Genomic DNA, 25,321 nt, shown 5'->3' with positions numbered 1-25,321 from the left:
ATAGCTTGAAACTAAAATACAAGGATCCTAATATATTTTTACAATGACATTTGGAAAATATTAAAAATCTAGTCACATCTGCCTGTGTTGGTCATATAATCATCCTTTGTAAAGTGAATTGAATAAATCAAATAACTTTTTGACAAATCTTAGGGTCCACATGTTTCTAATAGTTTATGAATTTGTATTGGGCCAATATTTCTATACATTTTTGACAATTAAAAATACAATTAAGCCAGCAAAAATTATTAGGATAGTTATTTTGCTATAAATACAACTTCATAAATAATCAGATTATTTAGGGGCATAATATACTTACCTGTTTAAATTTTTCGTGAATTTATGAAATGAAATCGTGAAAGGTGAAGTTGTACGATAACTCATAAGTATTACAGTATTACAGTACAGACATTTTTTGATACCATTATTACTGTAATTCACAATTTTAGCATTTATTACTACTGTTAGAACTAACACTATTGTAAGTATTGCTGATGTTATGGACTAAGGAACTTCATAATAATTATGTTAAACAATAAACAATATTATATTATAATATAGGTAAGTAATAAATAATAATTAATAGGTAATCAATAAAAGCAGGATTTTATACTGGATTAAGGAGTAAAATAGGCAACTATTATAACGATCTCGAGGGGCAATAATAACAATTTGTTCGCCACTATTTTAGCATTGTTCTGTGATTTTAGTAGGTATACAGTGTATTGTATTAGGCATCGAATATTCGTTTATATTATTAATTGGCAGTACTAAGCACGGACCACGGGGCACGGACTAATGAGACAAGCTAACGACCCGTGTCCCGTAACATTTACGTAAACCATAGAATATCGACTGAACTTAAATAAATGAGAAATTGGCGAATTGACAATGAATGAATGAAAACAATAATCTAATCCAACCTAAGAAAGCAGAAATACATTAGAAAATTAAAAATTGAAACCTACATTACAAACTGATTAAATACGTAAAATGTAAACGATATTCTTACATAAATAACAAAATACGTCATAATAAAATATATTATACTATGACAACATTTTTAAATTCTTGTTTTGTATATTATTATAATTAATAATATCGACGTAAATGCAAGCAATTAGATCCCGAGAACTCAACAGGTTGACGCGTCCTCGGCGAGGAGCGAAGGTGATATAAATATATAATATAAAAATATTATGCTTATCAATGAATCGTCGTGATCTACGATGTTTATTGTAATCAAGGTGTATTGTAATATATCAGCTGCTGTGTCTACGACGTAGATGATTAAAGAAGTTACATTTTAGCATAGAATATTTTAATATTTTATCTCATTTATATTATATTTTTCGTAACGTTGTTATTGTTAATGTGTATTGCCAATTGTGTGTAGTGTGTACCAAGAAAATATGTAATTATTAATGTATTGAGTATTTTATTAGGTATCACCACGGATTATATCTTAGTTTGTGGGTATCACGGATAACCTAAGGTTGAATTTTTTTAATTACTTTTCATACCACCATAGATAATATAAGAATATTATATTTTCTATGCATACCACGGGCCAAGATATCTTAGCCCGTGCTTTATAATCAGTACTCACATACCTTATACGAGAATAAACGCTAGACACTACATACTAAATACAAGTTGGTGTATTCTACATTTAATGTCATGCATTTGCAGTGTTTCCCATTAATAATATAATTATTTGATAATTTTATATTACACATCGATTTGTTGATGTGCTCGGGATTCGTTAGAATACCTATAATCACTTAGTCTACAATATTGTCCAATGTACTGTAAGTATCTATAATTTTATTTCCTTATGAATTTTATTAGTCAACTTAAGAGGCTGACATATTTGGTTGTCTTCGTCTTACAAGTGCGTAACATAGAAAATTATAAACTCAGCAGATCACGTTTAGCTTTGTTTGTTTAAAAATTAGTATGAATTAACCTCTAATAAAATTTAAAGATAAGATTATTACCTAAGGCATCTAAAAGTCTTTTTGTTATATTTTAATTTTAAATCAAGTTATGAGTATTTTAAGATGTACCTACAAATAATTTACAATTTAACTTGCTTTAAAATTAAAATATTATAAAAAGCTTATGAGATACCCCATCATAATCTTACATTTAAATATTATAAGAAGTCAATTAACTCTAATTTTTAAACTAACCGAGCTAAACGTGAACTGCTGAGTGTTCAATTTGGTATGTTACGCACTTGTAAGACGAAGACAACAAAAGTATGTGTAGCGTCCTCGTCAGTTGACAACTAAAATTTGTTTGGAAATTTTATAATATGACATTTAAATTTTATAATTTTATCAATTTTATTACACTCTAATTTTTAAACTAACAAAGCTTAATGTGGTCTGTTAGCGTCCAATTTTCTATGTTAAGCACGTCTTATAACTAAGTATATTTGATGATATTATTGTGAATAAAGTAATTTATGTATAAACTATTTACGTGGAGCCTTGTTATAAATATAAAGCCTAGCTATAAAAGTTGAACATTTTATAAATTTTTAACTACAAAATAAATATCAAATTTAAAATTTGAACTTAAAATGCTTATAAAAAAAAATTGTGCCTATGTATTTTTAATATTTTTCAACTACTATTGTAACAATATATCAGGAGCCTTGCATTAAATTGAAAACTGACAATGTTCGTAAACAGCTCAAAAAGAGTCAAATTATTTTCAACATTTTATCGTGTATAGAAAATGCTAATATAAACATTCAGTGAAATTTTCAAGTATCTACAGTCATTTGTTTTTTAATAACAATATAATAACAAAACTGCTATATGAGAAATATAGTGAATATCCAATATTGTAAAAATATGAATTTCAAACGCTCATAAAAATTTAATTTGACTTTCTTATAGTCTTTTTTTTTTTTTTTTTATTAAGGTTTTTGTGATTTTTCCGTATTTTGTCAATATTTGAACTTTAAATGCTTTTAAATAAAAACTGAGACTAAGGATTTTTTAATACTTTTCAAATGTCATTGTAACAATATAGTAGGAGCCTTGTATTATACTTTCAAGCTTTTTTACCCAACAAATAAAGTTTCATTGACACTCATAGAAAATAAGACTAATAAAATTAGAAACCAGAAAATGTTTCTAAACAGTTCAAAACAAATAAAAATATTTTGAAAATTTTACCGTGTAATTTTACACTGATTATTATAATGTTATTTCTTAATTGTAATCAAATAAAAATGTTGAAAACAGATTGTAACATATGCTACAGAACATGTTTTAATCTAAATTACTCTACAGAATACAATCACATTATTTGAAAAATATAAAATATATAAAGAACTGTAACTATAATCTTTAAAAAGTATTCTATTCACCTTATCATATTATGTGTTAAGAATTTAAATCTATTTAAAAAATATTTATTGGGCTTAGTGTGTGTAGCAACAAGTAAAGTAAGGTCTAACAATGATAATGATTTTGATCCCTATTTACTTTTATTAGGTATTTATTTCAGTCAACTTGAAACTTGTACTTCACTTTTAGCAAGTTATGTCCCCCCCAACCATAACTTAATTACATATATCATATATGTTTTAGATCTTAACATTTTAACACCAAAAATAAATAAATACATAGTTATTAGTATGAAGCATAACTTTTAAAACTATTTTAAATTACTTGGGCAAAAAATGTTGTCGTTAATTACATTTTGTTAATGCAAAATTCCTCCCATTCAAAACCATTTATTACCTACTTTATTTTAAGTATAACTTAATTTTAAATCTTGCACAATCTTCCACACATCCTATACTTTCTAGTTTTCATTTCTCCCACATTTTTAATACAACTTGAAAGTATTTAAGTGTTGTAATGTTAATATAATTACCTACCATTTAATATAAAGATTAATAAGATTAATATTATTTTTAAAAAATGTTCAGGAAATAAACTTGTGGTTGGTGAAAATATTTGATTGATTTTCAATATGGATAAAAATCTCGACCAAAATCATGAAGAAAACCTTAAAGTAAATATAAAATAATTAATATAAATTTATAATATTCACTTATTTAATCATATTTTTATCATATTTAATTAATAGGTTATTTAAGAAAATAAGTTTTTAAGTTTCCTATTTGATATCTCACGAGATATCTCATAAAGTCATACTTAACTGTCATTGTACTATACTATTTTTATTTAATAATTTATTTGCCAAATAGCCAACTGGCGTTTACTTTCATTAAAACTAAAAAAAGATTAAATCAATTTAATATTATCTATACCTTAAAAATGTTAAAAGAAATGAAGTACTTATTACATTATTTTTTCAATTGCAACATTTTAAAATTTATTTGATAAAGACAAATTTAATCTATTTATCCACATATATTTATTTAGCTGTTTGTATTATAATTTAAAAATTTATTTATTTATTTTTAGAAAGGACAAGCATTATTGAATCATTTAGAAGAAATGCAATATTCTTATTTCTACGGACGTCCAGAATGGATAACCTTACAAAAAAATGATCTGAAATTATTTTTAGCATACATATATTATGGCCATCCGTCTCCTAGTAATGCAATTGTTAAAAACAATTATGAAGATGAGATTAGTTCTGAAGAGTTATTTAAGTTATATACAAATGAAATTAAAAAGAAAATTTTAGATATATATGAATTTATAGAGGAAAAATATATTAATCCTAGTCTTATTAGTAATATTGAAGTGGGTATAACTATGACACATAGTATTTGCAAAAAAAAGTGCAATATCTGCCAAAATTTTCCTAAAGAAGATATACACAAATGGTTATTACTAAGATTAAAATTGATCAGCAACAAATTCATTTTTATTGATTTTCAAAACAGCAGAACATACACTGGCTGGGATGAATATATGGAAAATAATAATCTTCCTGAAGGATTTATGTTCTATCCTAAATCAGGGTTTTATGATGCTTCAAAAACATTGTATCAAACTATAACACCAGCTTCCAAAACAACTGAAACAATTTTAGAAACAGTTGACATAGCTTCATCTATATCAAATTATGTTGGTTGTATAACATTGGCCTGTGGTTCTATATTTCTTATAGGATCACCTATTGCTTTTGGATTAATATTAACGGGGTCTTCATTAATAACAGTTTCTTCTTTGTATCAAGTTAGTAGACATGTTCAGAAACTAATTGACTTGTTTAAACATAATATTAATAAATGCGGCACACATACCTGGAAAAGTTTGATTGGTTTAGCGATTTCCGCAATTGGTGCCATAACAGCACCAATGTCTGCAATAGCTGCAATAACATCTGAGGTGAATTCAACTATTCAATCAACTGGAAAGGCTCTTACTATTTTTCGAAAAAGTGCTTGTATTACTCAATGTACATTGGAAGTCTTCCGTGCTACTCTAGATTTCATAGATAACAATTTTAAAATAACATGGGATAGTGTGTTAAAACTACGTTTAGATGTGTTCATTGTTACAGGAGTATTAATGGCTCCAAGTTACATATCAGATATTTTAAAGGTACGTATTGACATGTGTTCTAAGTAATCTACATTTTTAAATAGAAGCCGAAATCATATGAATTTGTATGTTTATATATACATTTGCGGAGAGATGAATGTATTTTATAATTATGTGTCTTTTTTTACGTCTAAACATTTTTTCTAGTAGAAAGAAGTGTTCTTATATTTATATTTAAGATTTAAAAAATCAATACAAGATCCCAAATAAGTTTTCTTACCTTTAAAAAAAAAAGTAGTATTGGAAAGTCAAATTAATTTTTTATGATAGTTTAAAGTTCAAACATTGGATATTCACTCGTAAATAAACAAATTATCATCAAACGATTTTCGTTTATTTGTTGTATTTCAAAAACAAATAACTGTAAATACTTGAAATTTTCACTAAATGTTTATTTATCATTTTCTATATTATATTATGATAAAAATTTTAAAATATTTTGCCCTATTTTGAGTTATTTATAAACATTCAAAGTTCAAATTTTTATTTTTATTAAAATCAGAAATTTGCAAATTATTTAGTTATTTAAAATGTATCAAATGTTACATTTTTATAGCTAAAGATAGAAAATTGAGAACTGTTTCTCGTTATTAGTTGATACTGATTTCTCTGAGTTCTGACTGTTGTTCAACTAGTGGGTTTGATATTTTATTTTTTAAATTCTTTAATTTGGGTTTTGATGTCTGATTAAAAGTGATGTTTAAAAGCTGTAAGTTGTGGATTTATGTGGAATTATTATTATCATTGTGTTTTATATAACACACATATATAGATGGTGCTTTTACCCCTAGTTGTACCTTACGGTGGCTTTCGAAACATTTGAGGACCACTGATAAGGTAGTCGATACCAGTCCAGTATATCTTAGTATGAGGTTTTATCTAAAGTGTTATTAAACTATATTTTTTGTTTTTTTACATATTATTGGTTACATATTTTGTGTTTAAAATTTAATTGACTCAAATTTTTTTTTTTTTAATTGACTTACCTTTGAATACTGATTTTAATTTGTATAGTCTTTACTCTTTATAGTTTTTATTGTCAAATTTCAATAAATATTATGATGGATCTAATCGAATAATTTTTTTTAGGTATTAGCCATGCAAACCGTGTGGGTGCCTATTTACAAAACCATTGAACAAATTCCTTACTGTTTGGGCCAATACATCTGGAACTCCGTTTACTTCTTCAAAAATCATTTTGGTATGTTCGTGGAAAGTGTCACGAAGTTTCTTGCGGAAAACCTCACGGCGACCAATTTGTTGTTAGCGTGGAAAACTATTCGCTTAATTTTTGACGGCTACCAAAACCAAACTTCCAATCTGGACGTCAGTGGCCTGTTGTGGCACTTGGTGGACGACATCGCTATGCACGAAAGTGTGAAGTATGTGTTGCGCGGCCAGCACATGGTGGATCTGCTGGACAAACTGCGCGTATGCGCGCCGAAGAAACGGATCGACCGGGTCCTGATTAAGTATTGCGTGGACCACGTCCTAGGGGAGGCGAAGAAGCTGTCGGAGATGCGCGATCATTGTATGGCTGAAATAACCAGGCACGGCGAGACGCGCGCGTGGAAGGTGGACGAGGAGTTTTGCAAGTGTTACGGGCTCGAGAGGTGCGCCATGGACCAGTACGTGCTGAGGGCTATCAGCCAGGTGAATGTGGCCACTCTGATGGCCGAGTATGAGAAGCACGCGTCCCGCCCGGAAAACATGTTCGACAACGAAATGGTTGTCAACGAGCGCAACAGCGCCGGTTGGTCGGCCAAGGGGTACTCGTTTGTGGCGCCGTGCAGCATCCTGGACTTGGAAATGTGTTTGCGGTTCGCAGTAAAGGTCAATCCGCAGCCGCATCAGTACCTCGATCACAAACTCGTGCAGCCCGAACCCGGCGTGTCCCTGATGTTCGGGGTTTCCGCGTATTCAGTCAATATCGTGTTCTTCGGCATCGACCTGGTTAATGGCGTGCCGAAGATGAACATCTGCTTCTTCGAGCAAGATCGTGATTCGGGCTCCTCCATCGGCAACCAAAAAGGTTTTAAGAAGTTGCAAGCGGCTTAAGTTATTACTTTTTAGGAGAGCTCACTCTTGGTCGACGGCGTCATCATTGATGCCACATTTTTTAGATCTGCCAAACTTAGCTGTGCCCTCACTCTCTTCTCTTGGCCATTCAGTAGTTTTGCCGTTTTACTGGCTCTACCTGCTCGATGAAGACTTATCAAACACATAATTTAATTTTATAATAACTATATATTTTAAATGTAATTTTTAAGTGTTGAATATTTTTTTAAGCTTATTGATTTTCAAATTTATTTTTGCATAAGTATTTTAAATTAATTGTTGCTTTACATATTAATTAATCGGGAATATAATAAATTTATATGAAAAATGTTCTCAAATTTATATATATATTTTTTTAACACACAATATTTTATTTTATAATAACATTTATTATGTTGCTTTATTTGTCATGGATGTATGCTATAACCATTTTTTATACTGGTGGAATTATAATCTCTATCATTGATGTGTTTTATTTTTATCAACAGTATCTGTATAGAACATAGACCTATAAACTAATGGAAGCGCCATTATCATAATATATTATACAATAATTATCTAATGATTTATTATATTTTTTTAAAAATATGAAATTAAATGTTAGTAATAAATATATAGTATGTATTTAAAACACGGTTGTATCCATTATCATTTACAGCTGTAAAAAATGTTTTTAATAGTTGATTGTTTATTAACCTATTGTAATTTTATTTTTTTAAATGTTAACATGTAACTGAACATTGGAGTAAAATGTTGACTCTATTGTTCAGCATATAGCTACTAGTGATATTAATTACTTAATATATAAACGATTTGTAAACAATATTATTTTCGGTTATTATCTATTCTTGACATGAGTCAGACAAACACATGATTATAATATGATATGACGATCAACTAAAATTTTATATTAAAATTAGTTGATATATCTTTTTATATAAGATAATCATTTTTATTAATTACGTATATTTAAATTAAAACAAACTGCAAAATATTTGGTACCTACTTATTAGATAGGTCCTGCTAATAATAAGTTCATTATTACTAATCACTATATTATATTAAACTATATTAATTATGAGAACGTTGTACTCGCATGTGTTGTTCTGTCTTACTATTGAAAAACAGCAACATTTATGTTTAATAGTTCCATTTTTGTGTCGACAGCGTAAATATTTTAATGATTTGACTATAAGTAATTTTTTATTACAATGATCTAAACATTCACTTGTTTAGTAATATTTTATATTTTAAGTTAGGTATGACTGTATGAGTATACAAGTTATAATAATTCAAAATCACACAATTGAAGTAACCAAACCTAAATTTGCAATGTTATCCATTTGTAAGACTGAGAAAATACTAATTGTGACTGTGGTATCAATCTCATAGATCTTTTATGGTATTTGCTCCTACTCTTCTTAATTTATGGTTGTCGTGAATTTAAAAATCATGTTCTTGGATTTAATTGACATTTAACCTAAATGTGTAAGTTTCCCCTATATAGATACCTAAGACCAAACTGTTTTGGTAATTTGGGTGGACAGGAAATATGTTGAAATTAAACTAGGCAAAACCTCGGGACACTGGGTATATAATATAATAAATTGTATTATGTATTATATACATGTAGTTTGGTATAATTATCTGTGGGGGCTATATAGGACTAGAAAATTATAAAACATTTAAAACTATAATTTTGGATAAAATGTAAAAAATAAAAGAAGGTAGACAATAAAATATATTAAAACTAATCCTGATACACTAGATACGCACGCAGTAGGTACCGTGTTTGTGGGTGAATAGAAACTGATGGGTGAATAGAAACAAAATTTCGAAATAAGTTTCATTGACCAATAACTACGGTCTAAGTATAACTATTTTTATAAGTTGTTGATGTATTACATTAGTTATGTTATGAAGAATCGAATTCAATTGATACATTTTTACCTCCATAATAATTGTCGATAAGAAAATTGATAAGAGTAAAAATTATTTTACCTCCAAAGAATGTGTATCAACTTTGTTATCATGGTTCTCGTGAACAAATTGTGATAACTCCAAAATTTTTTTTTTCACTTTTCGGCGTTGTTGTGGAGAATTAATTAACGTAAGTATCAATCCTGTTTAATGAATTGCTGATTTTTTATAATTTTTTTAATCATAACATTTTGTTTTATGGGTGAATAGAAACATGCCAAAAGTATATAAGCCAGATCCGCGCGGCAAGCGTTATCAAAAACCTAACAAATCTGATTTAACTAATGCTGTTGCTGCTGTCAAATTCAAGAAGATGTCCTACAGAGAAGCTGAGTCAGTTTACGGTATCAATTATTCAGTTATTTACAGACATGTTAAAAACCCGGAGATCAAAACACAAGGAGGCCAAACATCACTTTCTAAAGAAGAAGAGAATTTAATTGTATCAGGTATTTTGTTATGCGCTGAATGGGGTTATCCGTTTGGCAGATTCGATTTAAGATTATTAGTTAATGGATACCTTGAACGCCGGGGAAAAAAGGTTAAAAGGTTTAAAAATGGTACTATGCCTGGTCGAGATTGGGCAGATAGTTTTCTCACCAGACATAAAAATATTTTAGCTGTTAGAATGTGTCAGAATATAAAACGTTCTCGGGCAGGTGTTACAAGAAGTACAATCAATTCATATTTTGATAACCTTACAAATTCACTTGATAGTGTACCACCATCTAATATATTAAATTACGATGAAACAAACTTAACAGATGACCCCGGTCGTCGAAAAATTATAACTAAACGTGGTACAAAGTATCCAGAAAGGGTAATGAATAGTAGTAAAACATCAAATTCTATCATGTTTGCTGGTACGGCAGATGGTATATTGCTCCCACCTTATACTGTTTATAAGGCAAAAACAATATCTGACAGTTGGCGCTTAGGTGGTCCAAAAGGATCAAGATATGCATCAAGCCAATCTGGATGGTTTGACAGTTACTCATTTGATGACTGGATTAAAAGTATTGCTATACCATACTTGAAAAAATTACCTGGGAGAAAGATATTAATTGGTGACAATTTATCCAGTCACATTTCAATGGAATCAATTAAAGCTTGTAAAGAACATAATATTTCATTTGTTTTTTTACCTGCAAACTCTACTCATCTTACCCAGCCACTTGATGTTGCCTTTTTTAGGCCACTGAAGTGTCATTGGCGTATTATAATGGAAAACTGGAAAAATGGGGATGGAAGGAATGAGTGTTCGGTACCTAAAGATCGTTTTCCACGACTTCTCAATATTTTGATGAAAAAAATATCAGAAAATTGTGCTAATAATTTAAAATCGGGTTTCGAAAAATGTGGAATATACCCTCTAAATCGTGACAAGGTATTAAATATGTTGCCAGTAGAATATGATGACCCAGATGTTTCTGATCATGTCAACAGTAGTTTAAAAGAATTTTTAAAAACTATGAGAAGTCCTGAAACAACAAATGTGCGTCAAAAGAGAAAAAAATTGAATGTTCAACCAGGACAAAGTGTTGAGGTTGTGAGGAGTTCTAATTCTGAACATGAAGATCAATCTGATTCTTCCAGTACAGTTGACCAACCAGAAGATGTTGTTGATTCTATTATATCCCCAGCAGTAATTTCAGATGATAGCTCAGATGAAGAAGATGATAGCTCATATGAAGAAGATGATGGTGATGTAAATATTGAGACTTTACCACATGTTATAAAATACAATCAACGTTTTGACAATGTCCATCCTATTTCTCAAATGGCTGATGTAAAAGATGGAATGTGGTTACTAGTTAGTTTCGAGGTCATATCAAAAAAAACAACAACTAGTAAGAAAATTTATAAGTATTATATTTGTAAAGTTTTAAAATGTGATCATGGTGAGTTTATTGGTACATCTTTAAGAAACATCAATACAAGAGACCATTTTGGATTTATATATGGGTTCCCAAATGTTACAGACGAATTTACATTTAGTTTCTTCCAAATAATTGGTAAGCTGGATGACCCTAAACCATATAAAAGAGGTTTATTTAAATTTAAAATTAACTACAAATCATTATAAGTATTTGTTATATAAATTGTACATTTGTACTTACCTATATTCTCAATACCAAGGTGGGTATGTTTAAAGTATCCAAAGAAGGCTTTACTTTAATAAGTTAATATAAGAAAAATAAAGGCTATTAAATTCAAAGACTGAATTTATTATTTTATTTGTTAAATTGCTTAAAATGTTGTTTTGTAAGTTTATATAATTAAATTAGTTAATATAAGAAACTTAAAAAGACTATTAAATTCAAAGACTGAATTTATTATTTTATTTGTTAAATTGTTTAAACTGTTGTTTTGTAAGTTTATATAATTAAATTAGTTAATATAAGAAACTTAAAAAGACTATTAAATTCAAAGACTGAATTTATTATTTTATTTGTTAAATTGTTTAAACCGTTGTTTTGTAAGTTTATATAACTAAATTAGTTAATATAAGAAACTTAAAAAGACTATTAAATTCAAAGACAGAATAAATTATTTTAATTGTTAAATAAAAAAAAATACTGTTATTAAAATAAAATATGTTTAAAATGTTGTTTTTCATAAAATAAAGGCTATAAGTAAGTTATTTGAACGCCTTTTTTTTTAAAAAATTCAAAATTATGTTTCTATTCAACCTCAATACAGTTGAATAACAAATTCTATGAAAACTAAGCAGCTGTTTTTTTTCACCCACACCTGCGGGTGAATAGAAACAGCGTACTTAAAAAAATTTATAAAATCAAATTTTATAGTTGGATAACCGTTGAAAATTCTATCATGTAGTACTCGGTGAGACCCAAATTTTGATGTAATTCACAGCATTGTACATATTTTAGATCCAGAGATATAACACCTGAAAGGTGTAAACCTGTTTCTATTCACCCACAATTACGGTACATATTATTTAATACATTATACTGTACCTAAACTAAATTGTAATAATAATTTCATAAAATGAAAACTTAATTTTATGATATTATGCAGAAATTGTTGAAAAATACTGTAAGGTGCAAAGCGGATTGCAGTCAAATATTTAAATGTTGAACATATAATATTAGATAATCAAATAAATGTTAATGAATACCTATAATGTTACCTCTTGCCCCTTCTATAATACGGTCATACGACAATACGCGGAAAGCTTTTCCAAACAAAGAACAGAAAAAACAATAACTATAAAGATAATAAATATTTATATTATTAATTATAGTATACTCCTACAATCCTCGAGTATCCTCAAAATATTACTCCTTCGTCGTATCGATAACGATTTACTTTGTACTATGGCTAAATTTAGATATAATTTTCCAAATAACTGATGATAGAAATAATATTAATATTATACATGTGTAGTATATAACAATAAATGTATAGATTTATAATTTTTTAGTATAAAATGTCAATGTGTTTCGCGGTATTAATATTATCATCTTAAAAATTAATTAAAAATCGCGGGGCCCTTTAACAAGCGCGGGTCCCTGGACATATGTCCCATTTGTCCTCCCCTAGTGCCGGCACTGAAACTAGGTACCTACTATTGAGGTCTCAAATATGTCACATTTGTTTAGTTGGTCTGTCAACTCTATCAATTGAAAAGGTTGTATGAAACAAATTGGACATGGAAGAAATAATACAAGAGTTTGCAGCATTAAAAGCCAGAAAAATTGAAATGATATAGGTAGGTAACAAATAAAAATGTTGTAAAGAAAAAGTATTATTTTAAGTAAGTTTATGTCAACAAAAATTTGAACTATTTAAATATATTAAAAAAAAAAATTCTTCTCCTTTATAGTTGAATGAAAAATGATTTAGTGAATTATAACTTAAAACTTATAGTCAGTAACCAGCTAGTGCCAAGTTTGAAGTGGACATGAATATGTTTGAGGATATTACGGTTAATGAGACAAGGGGTAAATAGAGAGATTTAAAACGAAAGGGCGGCAAATTTGGATTTTGCTTGTGTATAAATTTTGTCTAGAGGCGGCCCTAATAAGACACTTTAGATTCTGAGCGGAGCGATTGATTTAACAATGATGCGTGTTTTTTTTTATTTTTGTGTTTTTCATTACCTTTTAGGACAGTAAAATGCTTAGATTTTCTTCAACAGTATCTTTTCTAATAGGAAAGTGAATCTAGGTGGTACTTGGGGGGGGGGGGGAAGGGTTAAAAGTAAATATTTCCCAGTAGTTTTCAAAAGCGACGTGAAAAACAAAAGAAAAATTAAGGAAAAACCGGAATTTTTACGCAAAATCTGTTTTCCAGAAAATCGATTTTGGTTTTTGGTGCAACTCTTATAACAAATGACCGTAGATACTTGAAAATTTCACTGAATGTTTATATTAGCATTTTCTATACACGATAAAATTTTGAAAATAATTTGACTCTTTTTAAGCAGTTTACGGACATTGTTAGTTTTCAATTTTTTTAGTTTTTTTTTCCATAAATATCAATAAAATTTTATTTGTTGGGTAAAAAAACGTGAAAATGTAATGCAAAGCTCCTGATATATTGTTACAATAGCAGTTGAAAAATATTAAAAATACATACCTAAGCACAATTTTTTTTTATATATAAGCATTTAGTTAAAGTTCAAATGTTGACAAAAATTATCATATTTAAAATTTAATAATTATTTTGTAGTTAAAAATTTATAAAATGTTCAACTTTTATAGCTAAGGATTGAAAATTTAAAAGAAAAGTACTAAATATAATAAAAATATTAATGAAATAAATACATTTTAATACGTTCTAGTAAAAATATTGAATAATAAAAATAGGCAAGTCTGTTCATGGTACTAAATTTTTATTTAACATTTATTTTTTATATGATTGACGTTTGGGCTGAACGGCGATTGTTATTTTAATCAAATCAAATATACGGCAATTAGAATAATTTGTTATTTTTTTACTAAATAAATTAAACTTTAAAATTTGGTACCTAACGACTTGAATTTTTTTTTTACTTGGTGAATTATTTATTCTTTTTTAAGTTGGTCACATTTGTTGCACTTCTAGGCTTGGCGATTGACAACCCACTGACGCAGTTGCTGTCGGTAGACTAAAGTTTTAAAATACAACGATCCAGAGTGGAACGCCCGGCTCGTATTATTATTTTTTATTAATTTGCGACCGATCGCTATGGATCGCTATGACCGAACAAAGGAAGTGCTTGGATTGAAAGTAGACTGAAAAAATGCTTGCTATGGTATATTGAACAGATACAAAAAAAAGTCGAGTAAGTGGGCGGCGTATTTCAATGTATTATTATGTAATATGGATGGTGTTAAATTTGAATTCGATGATAAAATGATATCATTGTAGGTATACGAAAAATGTATTCTGAGTGGAGACGGTTTGTCAACTAAGGATATTTTATACTATATTTTATACAATATTTATATTGTTGTTATTAATACGGAAGCCGGTACCTATAAGTTGAATTAATATAATTTGCATAATATCATATTTGTATAATATGTATATATGTACCTATACCTAATGATATACTTTATAAACTACTATAGTGGCTTGGTGTGGCACGGTGGGCAGCCTCAGTTAGAAACGTGTTCTTAGATCAAACATCAACCAATGTCGCTAGTTCCCGGATGGGTGACCACCCTGGTTTTAGTAACAAATCCTCGTCACATATACACGTATTCTAACCAACCGTACCATACCGTCCATACCCCACAGTTAAAAAATCTACTAAATAACCTTCAGGCCAATAGCTAATGATCATAGATGTTGAAACCTTACTCAATAAAAGCATAAATATATATATACTTTAGAAGTTTCAAGTACCCACGAAAAATATTTTTAAATTACAACACAAAACTGAAATCGTTATTCTTCATTTAAATATCTAAATACGTCGAAATTTGAACTTAAAATAACTATAATAAAAAACTGCGCTTATATATTTTTTAAAAATGTCGGTTACAATATGAAGTAGGTAATGAACCTTTTTTTAAATTTTCAATCTTTAGCTACCTTTACAAATTTTAATCTTAATTAATTCGTTTTTAATTGTTGTCAATGCAAAATGTTTTCGCTGTGTCTATAGTTTTGAAAATCGGGCTTTGATATGACTTGCAAAATGTTTTCTTCTTTTAAATAAAAAAAAAAAATTAACGAAATCTGACTAATTTACAGGTGTGAGAGTTTTTCCTGTAAGACATGTTTTTGTACTAAAAAACGCACCGGCTCCGATACGCCCCTAAGTTATTTACCGTATTTTTCATAGTAGATATCGATTATCGGATCCATCCACAGAATATAATAATATTGGTTTAATAATAGTATTACAAATTAGCAATAAATTACTATAATAACATTTAGATCCATCTAGAATATAGTTGATAGTATAAAGTGTTTTTTTTTTATACATTTGCGATTTCAAATATACTATATACCCTAAATGTTGTAATTTGTTTTAGTAAAAATATTTTTCATTTTAGTAACAGGTAAGTAGATGTATAATACTATAATTATAATATTATGTTAAAATATGTAGGAATGTGGGTGAGAAAAAAAATTATAAATATAGATAAATCTACTATTTAGTAGGTAGGTAATGTATTTTAAAGGTATTTGAATCGACAGGGGTGTGGGTGGAGAACAGTGACGTAGCTATCACAAGTAAAAGTTGGACAGTGCCTTGGGCCCCCAAAATATTACATGTTTATTTTGAATTTTTACAAAGATAATATTCGTTAAGGGGGAGGGGCTAGTTTATTTACTGCCTAGGGGTCCTTTGTCATCTAGCTACACCAGTGGGGTAGAGCCACTCACGGTTCTGTTTCAATCAAATATGTAAAATTCCTATACAAGTCAAAAACTGAAATTGCGCCTATAGTTATAAACTATAATATGTAGGGTTTAGATTTATATGCACTATCTATCTAATAATATATTATACACCAAAAATGACTAAATATGCTTGTAAAAACCACGTTTTATATAAAAAAGTATGTTTTTGAATTTTTTTATTATTACAATAGTGTGCAAATATGAAAGGTGAAAGTATGGAAAATAAATGAAAATGATAAGTTAAGCCGTTAAGATTTCCAAAAGGATACAAATTAATTGTTATTAATTTAGTGCCAAGAAAGCCGAATTTACCAAACTCGGACCAAAATAAATAATATTGTAATTTTGATATAGATGACTAGTAAGTATATATACGTAAATATTGTATGCATAATACATATAATATTATGATATATAAAAGTATATAATTTAGCCAGAGGTGTAAATAATAATAATAGTCCTTGGACTATTATTAATGATACCTACTAATAAATTCATAATTGTAAAAAATACTTTTTACAAGTACCTTCAACTTTCAAGTACAGTTAGAGAGATTCAGGGATACAGATACTTAAATTGAAAAGTTGGTACCTAGTAAAACGAAGTATTTAACATTCGTATTCGTCATTTGAGTAGGTAGGTACTTAAAAGTATTCGAATACTTTTATTCATGTTGGTACCTTTACAAGACTGACTATATATAGTATAATATATATTTACGTACCCATATATATATAATATATTATACTATAATATTTTAAACCATGGTATACAGATGTACATAGGCGAGTGCAGACCTGAGTTTCAGGTACACCAAGTGCATACAATACTTTTTGTACTTTTTCTTAATTTGGGTCTTTCTTAATAAGTCAATTAACTTTTATAAATTATTTCAGATAGAGAAGTATTATTTTAATTTTTGTTATTATATATTATATTTAGATGCAAGTATACAACAATCCACCAATTATTATTTATTATAAATACATAATTACTTATAATTACATACATATGCCATTTACTTACATTATTAAACTCGTTATATCTAAATCTACATAAATACATAATATTATTATGAACTTATTTAATTTTTTAATAATAATTAATCATATGTTTCCTCTAGTCAAACTATGATTTTAAATTAAACCGAACTTTAAATTATTTTTTCTAACCCGGACCGAACCGAACCGATTCAAGAATCATTTTAAGTCGAACTCGAACTCAAATTCAACAATTATATTTTGAGTTTTCGTATTACCTACCTATTATAGAAGTATAGAATGTAAATTGTAAACATGCTTCTAATTTGTTATCAACAACACAGCCAAGGTATATGGTAACCCTGTGGTAATAGTTTTAAGATATAGATATAAATTAACTTCATTCAAATTAAATCAGTATTTTAATAAACCAAATTGTAACATATATAATATTATACAATCGCTTATTAGTGGAAAAATTAACGAACGGTAACTTTTGTCGTAATTGTTAGATACAATTTTATTAAATTATTATTTTTAATTTACACTCAAACTTAGTATAAGAACTTAATAGAAAAAAAAGGTGGGCAAGTACAGCCTCTGATTTCCCATTAAACAAGATGCTGAAGTTGAAATTTGAAGCATTATTTCGACTATCTACTTATCGTGTACACAGACATAAAAAAAATTTTTAAAAAAAACACATATCATGGTAAAATAAATACATTCATCGCTCCGCTCACAATCTAAAATGTTAAACCAATCAATATATAGTATGAAGGTAGAAGGTTGATAGTGAACAATTCAAATTGAAAAAATATTCAAAGTGGATTCCCAACATTTTATTTTTGTTGTTGTTGTAGTATTTATAGTCCATTTATACATATACGAATTTTATAACACCACCAATTTTAATACTAGCAATTTATCCTGGGTAGAATAAATCAAAAGATCCTATTTTTTTTTTAATTAGCATCTTTTGAATTTAGTGGGATCCCTTTAATTCGTAGTTGTAATTCAAAATAAACTTTAAAAACAATAGTCATTACAATGCTATTCAATAGCTATTCTAGACTAGAATTTCTAGTTATATTCTAAATATATTTGTACAACAGCCTATTTATATTAATTTAATTATTATAATATTAACACATTTGAATCCCTTCTCAAAAAAAAAAAAAAAATGGTAGGTACATTAATTAATAAGAAGAATAAATATAGGTAATAAAAAATTTGATTGATTAAAATGACTAAAAAAAATTTTTTTTTTTTGATAAATAATCCAAATTGTATAATTTTTAGAGGTGAAGACACCTAATGATTTTGAATATTCGGATTTTTAAATCATTAATTTGACGTTTTTGGATATTAAAAATATTTTTTTTGTTGAATGCAATGATTTTGTATTTGGATATTAAAAATCAACTTTTTAAGGATTTTGTCCAGCTCTGATATGATACCCATTGCGGGCTTAGTGTGATTTTGTGGCTGTATATTGTATAAATTATATGAAACGGATATGTAAAAGATCGAAAAAGTTTTACCTACCTTGCAAACAAAAAGGTTGCCAAAAATACAGTCAGTCCGCAAAAGATGAAAATAATATAGATAAACGTGGAGCAAAATGGTGACGCCAAGGTTAGGTTTTTCATAATATGGCTAAATAGTTTATTTTTTTGTAATATTCTTTTAATTATTCAAATATAATATGATTGTCATAAAATGTTAACTATAAAATTATCAAGAGTCAATTTCTATGACTTTATTTTTGAATATTGAGAAATACAACAGTAAAAAGTCGATCAAACCTATCAATGTATTATTTATTATATTATGATGTAATGATTAATGTATTATGTTCTAGTTAAAAAGTGATTGTCCATATACGATTAGACTGGGAGGCGTTCAAAATCCCGAAAATTATAATCCCGACTGGTCAAAAGCCCGACAAATCGAAATCTTGATAGTTTAAAAAACTTATTTTATTAAGTATTATTGATTTTTATTTTATTATATTGTAGATACCTTTTAGGTATCATTTTTATAAAATATACCTTTTTGTTACCTATGTATGAAACATTTTAAATAAGTACCTACCTACTTTTATCGCAATATTAATTAAAAAAATCACCAATGACAAAAATTCAACTTATTAAACAAAAAAACAAACAATACAATTTTAATGAAATATTTAAATGTTAAAATATTTCATTAAATGTTCAAACTCATAAAATTTGTGTGTAATGTCCACGTGTTAAGTATACGGCATGTCCGGCAACGCCTAATTTTGAGTCTGTGCATTTTATAATTATTGTTATTATCTCATTTCATTGCTTATAATTTATATAAATTATTACATATTTTTTAAGTGCGCGAACGGGTGCATTGCTCATTCCACACGGTCAACGTCCAAGGTCACCGTCACCTCGACTGACCGCTTACCTGTGTTGAGCACTCTCCACCCGGTATAATGTGTTTAATAATATATTAATACCTATTATAATGTATGCGCGATCCGGATTTCGTCCTTTCGAACGGGCAACGCCCTAGCTATACGTAGACGCCGGAACACCCACCCTAGGACAGTAAGATATGGGTACCGTCGACTGTAAATATATAAGGACCACGGTACCAGTCATCGGCACCGCACTACATCTCTACATACATCAAGTATACACAACGACCACAGGTTGAAGTTTGCAGATTCGTTGTACATATAGACAACGCAAGAAGAAATCATATCAAACACGAAATGGCTTCTTTCAAGTATCTGGTGAGTGACTTTAAGAATACAATATCACGGCGCATGTGTCTGCACTTGTACGGCCGTTAAATTATTATTTTTTTTTTTTTTTGTGGCTTTACAGAATATATTATTAATTATTATGCACGACTTCATGGTTTTATATTGATTCTTATAATATGAATGTAAAATATTCTCGCTTCAGCTATACGCCGATGAAATATTTTTTCAAAAGATCTTGACTCCCGAAACATTGAAACAATATTAGGTACATATTATTAATATGTCGCATCCACTTAGTGTAATAATAATATTCATTAAATAGAAATTCTTATTTTACACTTGGAATAATATTTTTAAACGATTAAAACATATAGATAATTTTTCGTAAAATTGAAATAATAACATCGTCAGCTTATGCTTATCTTATTTTTTTTTTTTTAAATAAACCATTTATTAAATATAATATAAATGCAAGTACAAGTATACTGAACAAATAATTTGGTTTACCTTCTTTAAGCGAAGCTTGAGTTGAAGGAAGCGAGTTATTTTCTTAGAAATTACACGGCATATACAATTTACAATTTATAACAAAAATAACAAGCAATAAATCTTATTATACAAGTATATTTTTTGTTTATTTTAATATTGGTTTACGTAGACAGAAGTGCAAGATGAAAAAATATGAACAGAGTTTAAATTAAATTACATTTTTAAACAATGCAATATAATTATATTATTTATTAATTATTATTAAAATTGATATCTTTTTTATTAGGTAGGTACTATTTAGTATTTATTATTACAAAAGTAATTATTTTGGCATTGTTATTATGCGTGATTATCACAAATTTATCCATATTATGATGTAATTAATTAAAAAAATTAAACACAAAGTAAAATAAGCGTTACCATTTCATACAATATTTTTGTTTTTCCGTTTATTTTGAAAACTACAGCTATTTTTACTTTTACCCTTTGCCCTCTCAAATTACCAACTAGATCAAATTTGCTATCAAAAACCACCCCCAAAGTGGAAAATCGTAGCATTTTAACTGCCCCGAAATGTAATTATGACAGACAGAAAAAAACACAAAACACATAATTGTCATAATTATTATAAAATTAATACATTCATCGCTTTACTCAGAATGTAAAATGAAATAATAATAAATTACAAAATACATATCGCATAGTGATTCGTGGTCGAAATTCTGCACTGCAGTATTTTACTCATGATATCAAATTCGAATTGTTTGCAATTATTATTATCACTATATACTATAATACGGTCTATATTATTATTGTTACTTATACAACCTACTCTTTACAGATATTCATCGCCTTGGCCGTATACTCCGTTGTCGCCGAAGAAGGAGTAAGAGCCAAGAAACACGCCTACGTCGCCGCTGCCCCAGCTCGTGAGTATACCTACACCGATAATATAAATTATAAGACGATAACACACTTTACTTTTTAAGTAGGTACTTATACACTTATATAGTCCTGGGTAAACGTACAGGCAAAGTAGGCACGCACCTATAGCCCAACATAGAGCAAAACAATCGGGGGAGCTATTTCTTTTTAGCTATTTGTGGATAATGGTAATCCGAAATTAAAATGTCATATACAAAACAAAAATGCGAATCACTTATCAATAATTCATTTTGTATTCAGATATCAAATTTTTTATGTAGATTTATTAGTTATGATAAGTTCCATAAACACCATGGTATATATTATTATATTTTATTCCAACGTTTAAATAGTACCGGTAGTATTGTAGTACAATATTTTCACAATGTTTACCTATCTTAAAAAAAATAGCTGGATAGTTCTTTTCCAAATCTTATAATAGTTGTAGGTAGATACTTAAAGTGACAGTAAATGGTGCTAGTTAATGTCACGGCAGTAACTGTCTTGAAACCGTCATCGTGATAAATAATTCGATAGTAGCTATCGTGGTAGTATGACTGTACTATCACAATATCTAGTCACGCTTACATAGTTAACATTTACTATCACGGTAATGCTACCACGACAGTACAACTGTCATCGTGTAAAAGGGGCCTTAAGAATTTTTTCTTATTACCTAGTTAATTGTACTGGATAACATTAATTTTCAGTTTTAAAACGTGTTAAAAGTGCATGCGTTCCACAGGTCTACCATGACAGAAAACAGATCGAACGCTTTAGCATTATTATGCCATTATTGACAATTGACAATGATGTTGAATACAATATTGTTTTAAATAAAATTATAAATTACTTTTGTTCTCAAAAGCTTTGAAAAGCTATCATACCTATCTTGTACCTAACCTAATAAAATACTCAAGTTTGTTAACATTTATACTTAAGTAATCACAAAAAGTTGTATTTTGTGTTGGGTCTTGGGTTCTGTAAACAAAATAATAAACGTTAAAAATCTATGAACATTTTTTTTCCAAGATGACTTCATAGTATGAATATTACCTACCTTATAATGGAATATTAAAAAAATGTGTCCCAGGGCCTTAAGCTCATGCTCAATCCAGCCCTGTACCTATATGAAATTTCGTCTAAATTTGAAATGGTTTCTAAGTAAATCCAATCTAGTGATATTAATCAATTATTTTTTTCCCACAGCGGTTTTGGGTTACTCTGCTTCAGCCCCAGGATCGTTCTCGTATGGATACTCTGATTACACCACATACCCAGTAGCAGGAGCATACCACGTACCAGCCGCCTACCCGGCAGCGTACCCAGCAGCATACCCAGCGTACCCAGCTACGGCTTATGCCGCCCACGAAGACGATGGCCAATACTATCCCGGCAAATACGAAAAGGCTTCCATCCCAGCAGCGTACCCAGCAATAGCTTATGCCTCCCACGAAGACGACGGCCAATACTATCCCGGCAAATACGAAAAGGCTCCCATCCCAGCAGCATACCCAGCAACGGCTTATGCCGCCCACGAAGACGACGGTCAATACTATCCAGGTAAATACGAAAAGGCCTCCATCCCAGCACCTTATGTGATCGGACACCCGAGCCACCACGAAGATGACGGTCAATACTTTCCCGGCAAATACGAAAAGGTCTCCGTCCCAGCAGCGTACCCAGCAACGGCTTATGCCGCCCATGAAGACGACGGCCAATACTATCCCGGAAAATACGAAAAGCCTGAATCCCACTACTGAACACTCTCACACAACAATGATTCTCATCCTTCCGTAGTCTTTTCATTTGACTTTTAACAATAAAATTGTGATCTTAATTTTTCAACAATTGGTTTTCTAGTTTTTTTTCCTCTCTCTCCAGGTTTTGACGTACAATATTAAAATATTATATTAATATTGCACGTATTATACGGTTTATGTTTGTATTCAAAAACACTTAAACCGCTTCCTCAAAATTTTAAAAATCCCCCTCAAATATCCTATATACGCAAGCTATATAATTTCATATATGGGTACTAAAAGTATTTAATCATACATAATACATTTTTATTGAATTTCTCCTACATGGTTTACTTATAAAAAATATTGGAAGTCTGATCCTAGCCTGAGAATTTTGGCTATGGAGGGATACAAGTTCATATACTTGACAGTAAATCTCCTAAAAGGTTCATAGATCCGAATACACGAATAATATTCAATGTAAGTATAAGTGTTGTAAGGCTTTCATAACTTAAGTGAACAACCTCTTCCATACCTACTAAGAAATAAGATAAACAAAAAGATAAATGGATAATTTGATCAAATTGATGATAATTAGTAAATAGCTATACGTGGACAATTTTTTTTTTTTTTTAATTGAACATTTACAGATAAGTTGATATAGTAGTAATAATAATGGTAGTGTATAGCATAAAATGGCATAATAATATAATAATAATTTTAATCTACTCAAAAAGAAACAATGTGACTACAATAATATATAATTTGTTTGCTTAATTCTTCCAACGTAACAATGACCAATGAAAAATAATAACCTATACTTATATACGTAATACGAATGGCATAGCCGTATAGGTATACTACTTATGCATTTCATCTCAATTTCCTCGCAGTTTCTAGTGCGACTAAGCCACATGTGTGCGTATTTACGGCACCTAACTGAGCTGAATCAGTAGTGCCCGAATCCGGTTAAACTCCGTAGTGCGGGGCTTTACTACATTCCTTAACTGTGGGCACATTATTAAATATTCTTGTAGCTATTTCAAATACCTGCCTATACTTATTTATTTATAAATAAATATACGGATAGATTCCAAAAAAAAAAAATAGTTTGGCAAAGACCTAACCAAGCTTACCGAACATTTTAAACACATTTTTATTTATTTATTTTTCTGATTATTTTAAATAGAAGGTACTGAGAATTTTTAATTTCGATATCCCTAAAGAATCAACTATAGATCCAATTTGCTTCTAAAAACCTCCATAGAAGTTGATGATCAGAGCATTTTTTCTGATAGAAAAGTTGTACAAACATTTTCAAATACCTCACCTAAACGTTTGCAATTATTAGACTTGTCAAAATAAAATAAAATTGTAATTCATTTCCAACCCCCCCCCCCCCCCCTCATTGAAAAATCCTGCATACCTATGTCACTGGGGAACACAACACCTGTCCTACCTACTCAATATACAATATTTTTAAAACCATCGATATTGAATCTATCTAAAATTAAAATTAAATAAGTTAATATAACATGCAAACATATGTACCTAAATAATATTTAAAAACAAAATGTAATCATCGTAATTAAGCTAAGAAATTAAATAACCATACAAATTAAATATTAATGTCAATATAAATATAATTGTAGGATAATCACCTAGCTGTTTAAGCCTTTATACCTAGTAAAAAAAATAATAATTCGATATTTCCAATAAAAGCACTCTCATCGATTTCATTAAAATTTAATATTTAATATATCCTTCCACTATAAATTATATTAAAAAAAAAATCAAATTGTAAAATGTCATTCGGAACTCCAAGCTGCGTAAATGTGTTGACATGTAGGTACAATAATATGTGGATCAATCGTCACAATCGTCAATAGCTGATAAGTAAGATTATTTTATAATATTACTAGCCCTCCGGTCTAGTTTTATAATAATATGGTGTTTCAGTGATTGCGCACCAATACGAGATAA

General features: G+C 28.9%; 3 protein-coding genes across 4 annotated transcripts; all 3 read left to right on the top strand.

Moving 5' to 3' along the window:
- Positions 1–1,272: 1,272 nt before the first annotated feature.
- Positions 1,273–8,435, top strand: LOC132935039 (uncharacterized). Of its 2 annotated transcripts, XM_061001474.1 has the most exons (4): positions 1,273–1,811; positions 3,956–4,041; positions 4,458–5,552; positions 6,642–8,435. In XM_061001474.1, the coding sequence occupies exons 2-4, from the start codon at positions 4,000–4,002 to the stop codon at positions 7,608–7,610; spliced, it is 2,106 nt and encodes a 701-aa protein (XP_060857457.1). In that variant the 5' UTR covers positions 1,273–1,811; positions 3,956–3,999; the 3' UTR covers positions 7,611–8,435. The 2 variants fall into 2 exon arrangements, with proteins under 2 accessions (XP_060857457.1, XP_060857458.1); XM_061001475.1 differs by lacking the exon at positions 3,956–4,041.
- A 1,001-nt stretch (positions 8,436–9,436) lies between these two features.
- Positions 9,437–11,718, top strand: LOC132935236 (uncharacterized). Its single transcript, XM_061001714.1, has 2 exons — positions 9,437–9,720; positions 9,801–11,718. The coding sequence occupies exon 2, from the start codon at positions 9,805–9,807 to the stop codon at positions 11,674–11,676; it is 1,872 nt and encodes a 623-aa protein (XP_060857697.1). The 5' UTR covers positions 9,437–9,720; positions 9,801–9,804; the 3' UTR covers positions 11,677–11,718.
- Positions 11,719–20,052: 8,334 nt separating this feature from the next.
- On the top strand, positions 20,053–23,447 carry LOC132936318 (uncharacterized). Its single transcript, XM_061003020.1, has 3 exons — positions 20,053–20,210; positions 21,514–21,601; positions 22,806–23,447. The coding sequence occupies exons 1-3, from the start codon at positions 20,190–20,192 to the stop codon at positions 23,357–23,359; spliced, it is 663 nt and encodes a 220-aa protein (XP_060859003.1). The 5' UTR covers positions 20,053–20,189; the 3' UTR covers positions 23,360–23,447.
- Positions 23,448–25,321: the final 1,874 nt, after the last annotated feature.

The sequence above is a fragment of the Metopolophium dirhodum genome, chromosome 1 (assembly GCF_019925205.1).
Source record: "Metopolophium dirhodum isolate CAU chromosome 1, ASM1992520v1, whole genome shotgun sequence".
NCBI classification, from domain to species: Eukaryota; Metazoa; Arthropoda; class Insecta; order Hemiptera; family Aphididae; genus Metopolophium; species Metopolophium dirhodum.
The sequence above is the reverse complement of the archived record's forward strand: the minus strand, read 5'-3'. Positions and strand labels throughout refer to the sequence as shown.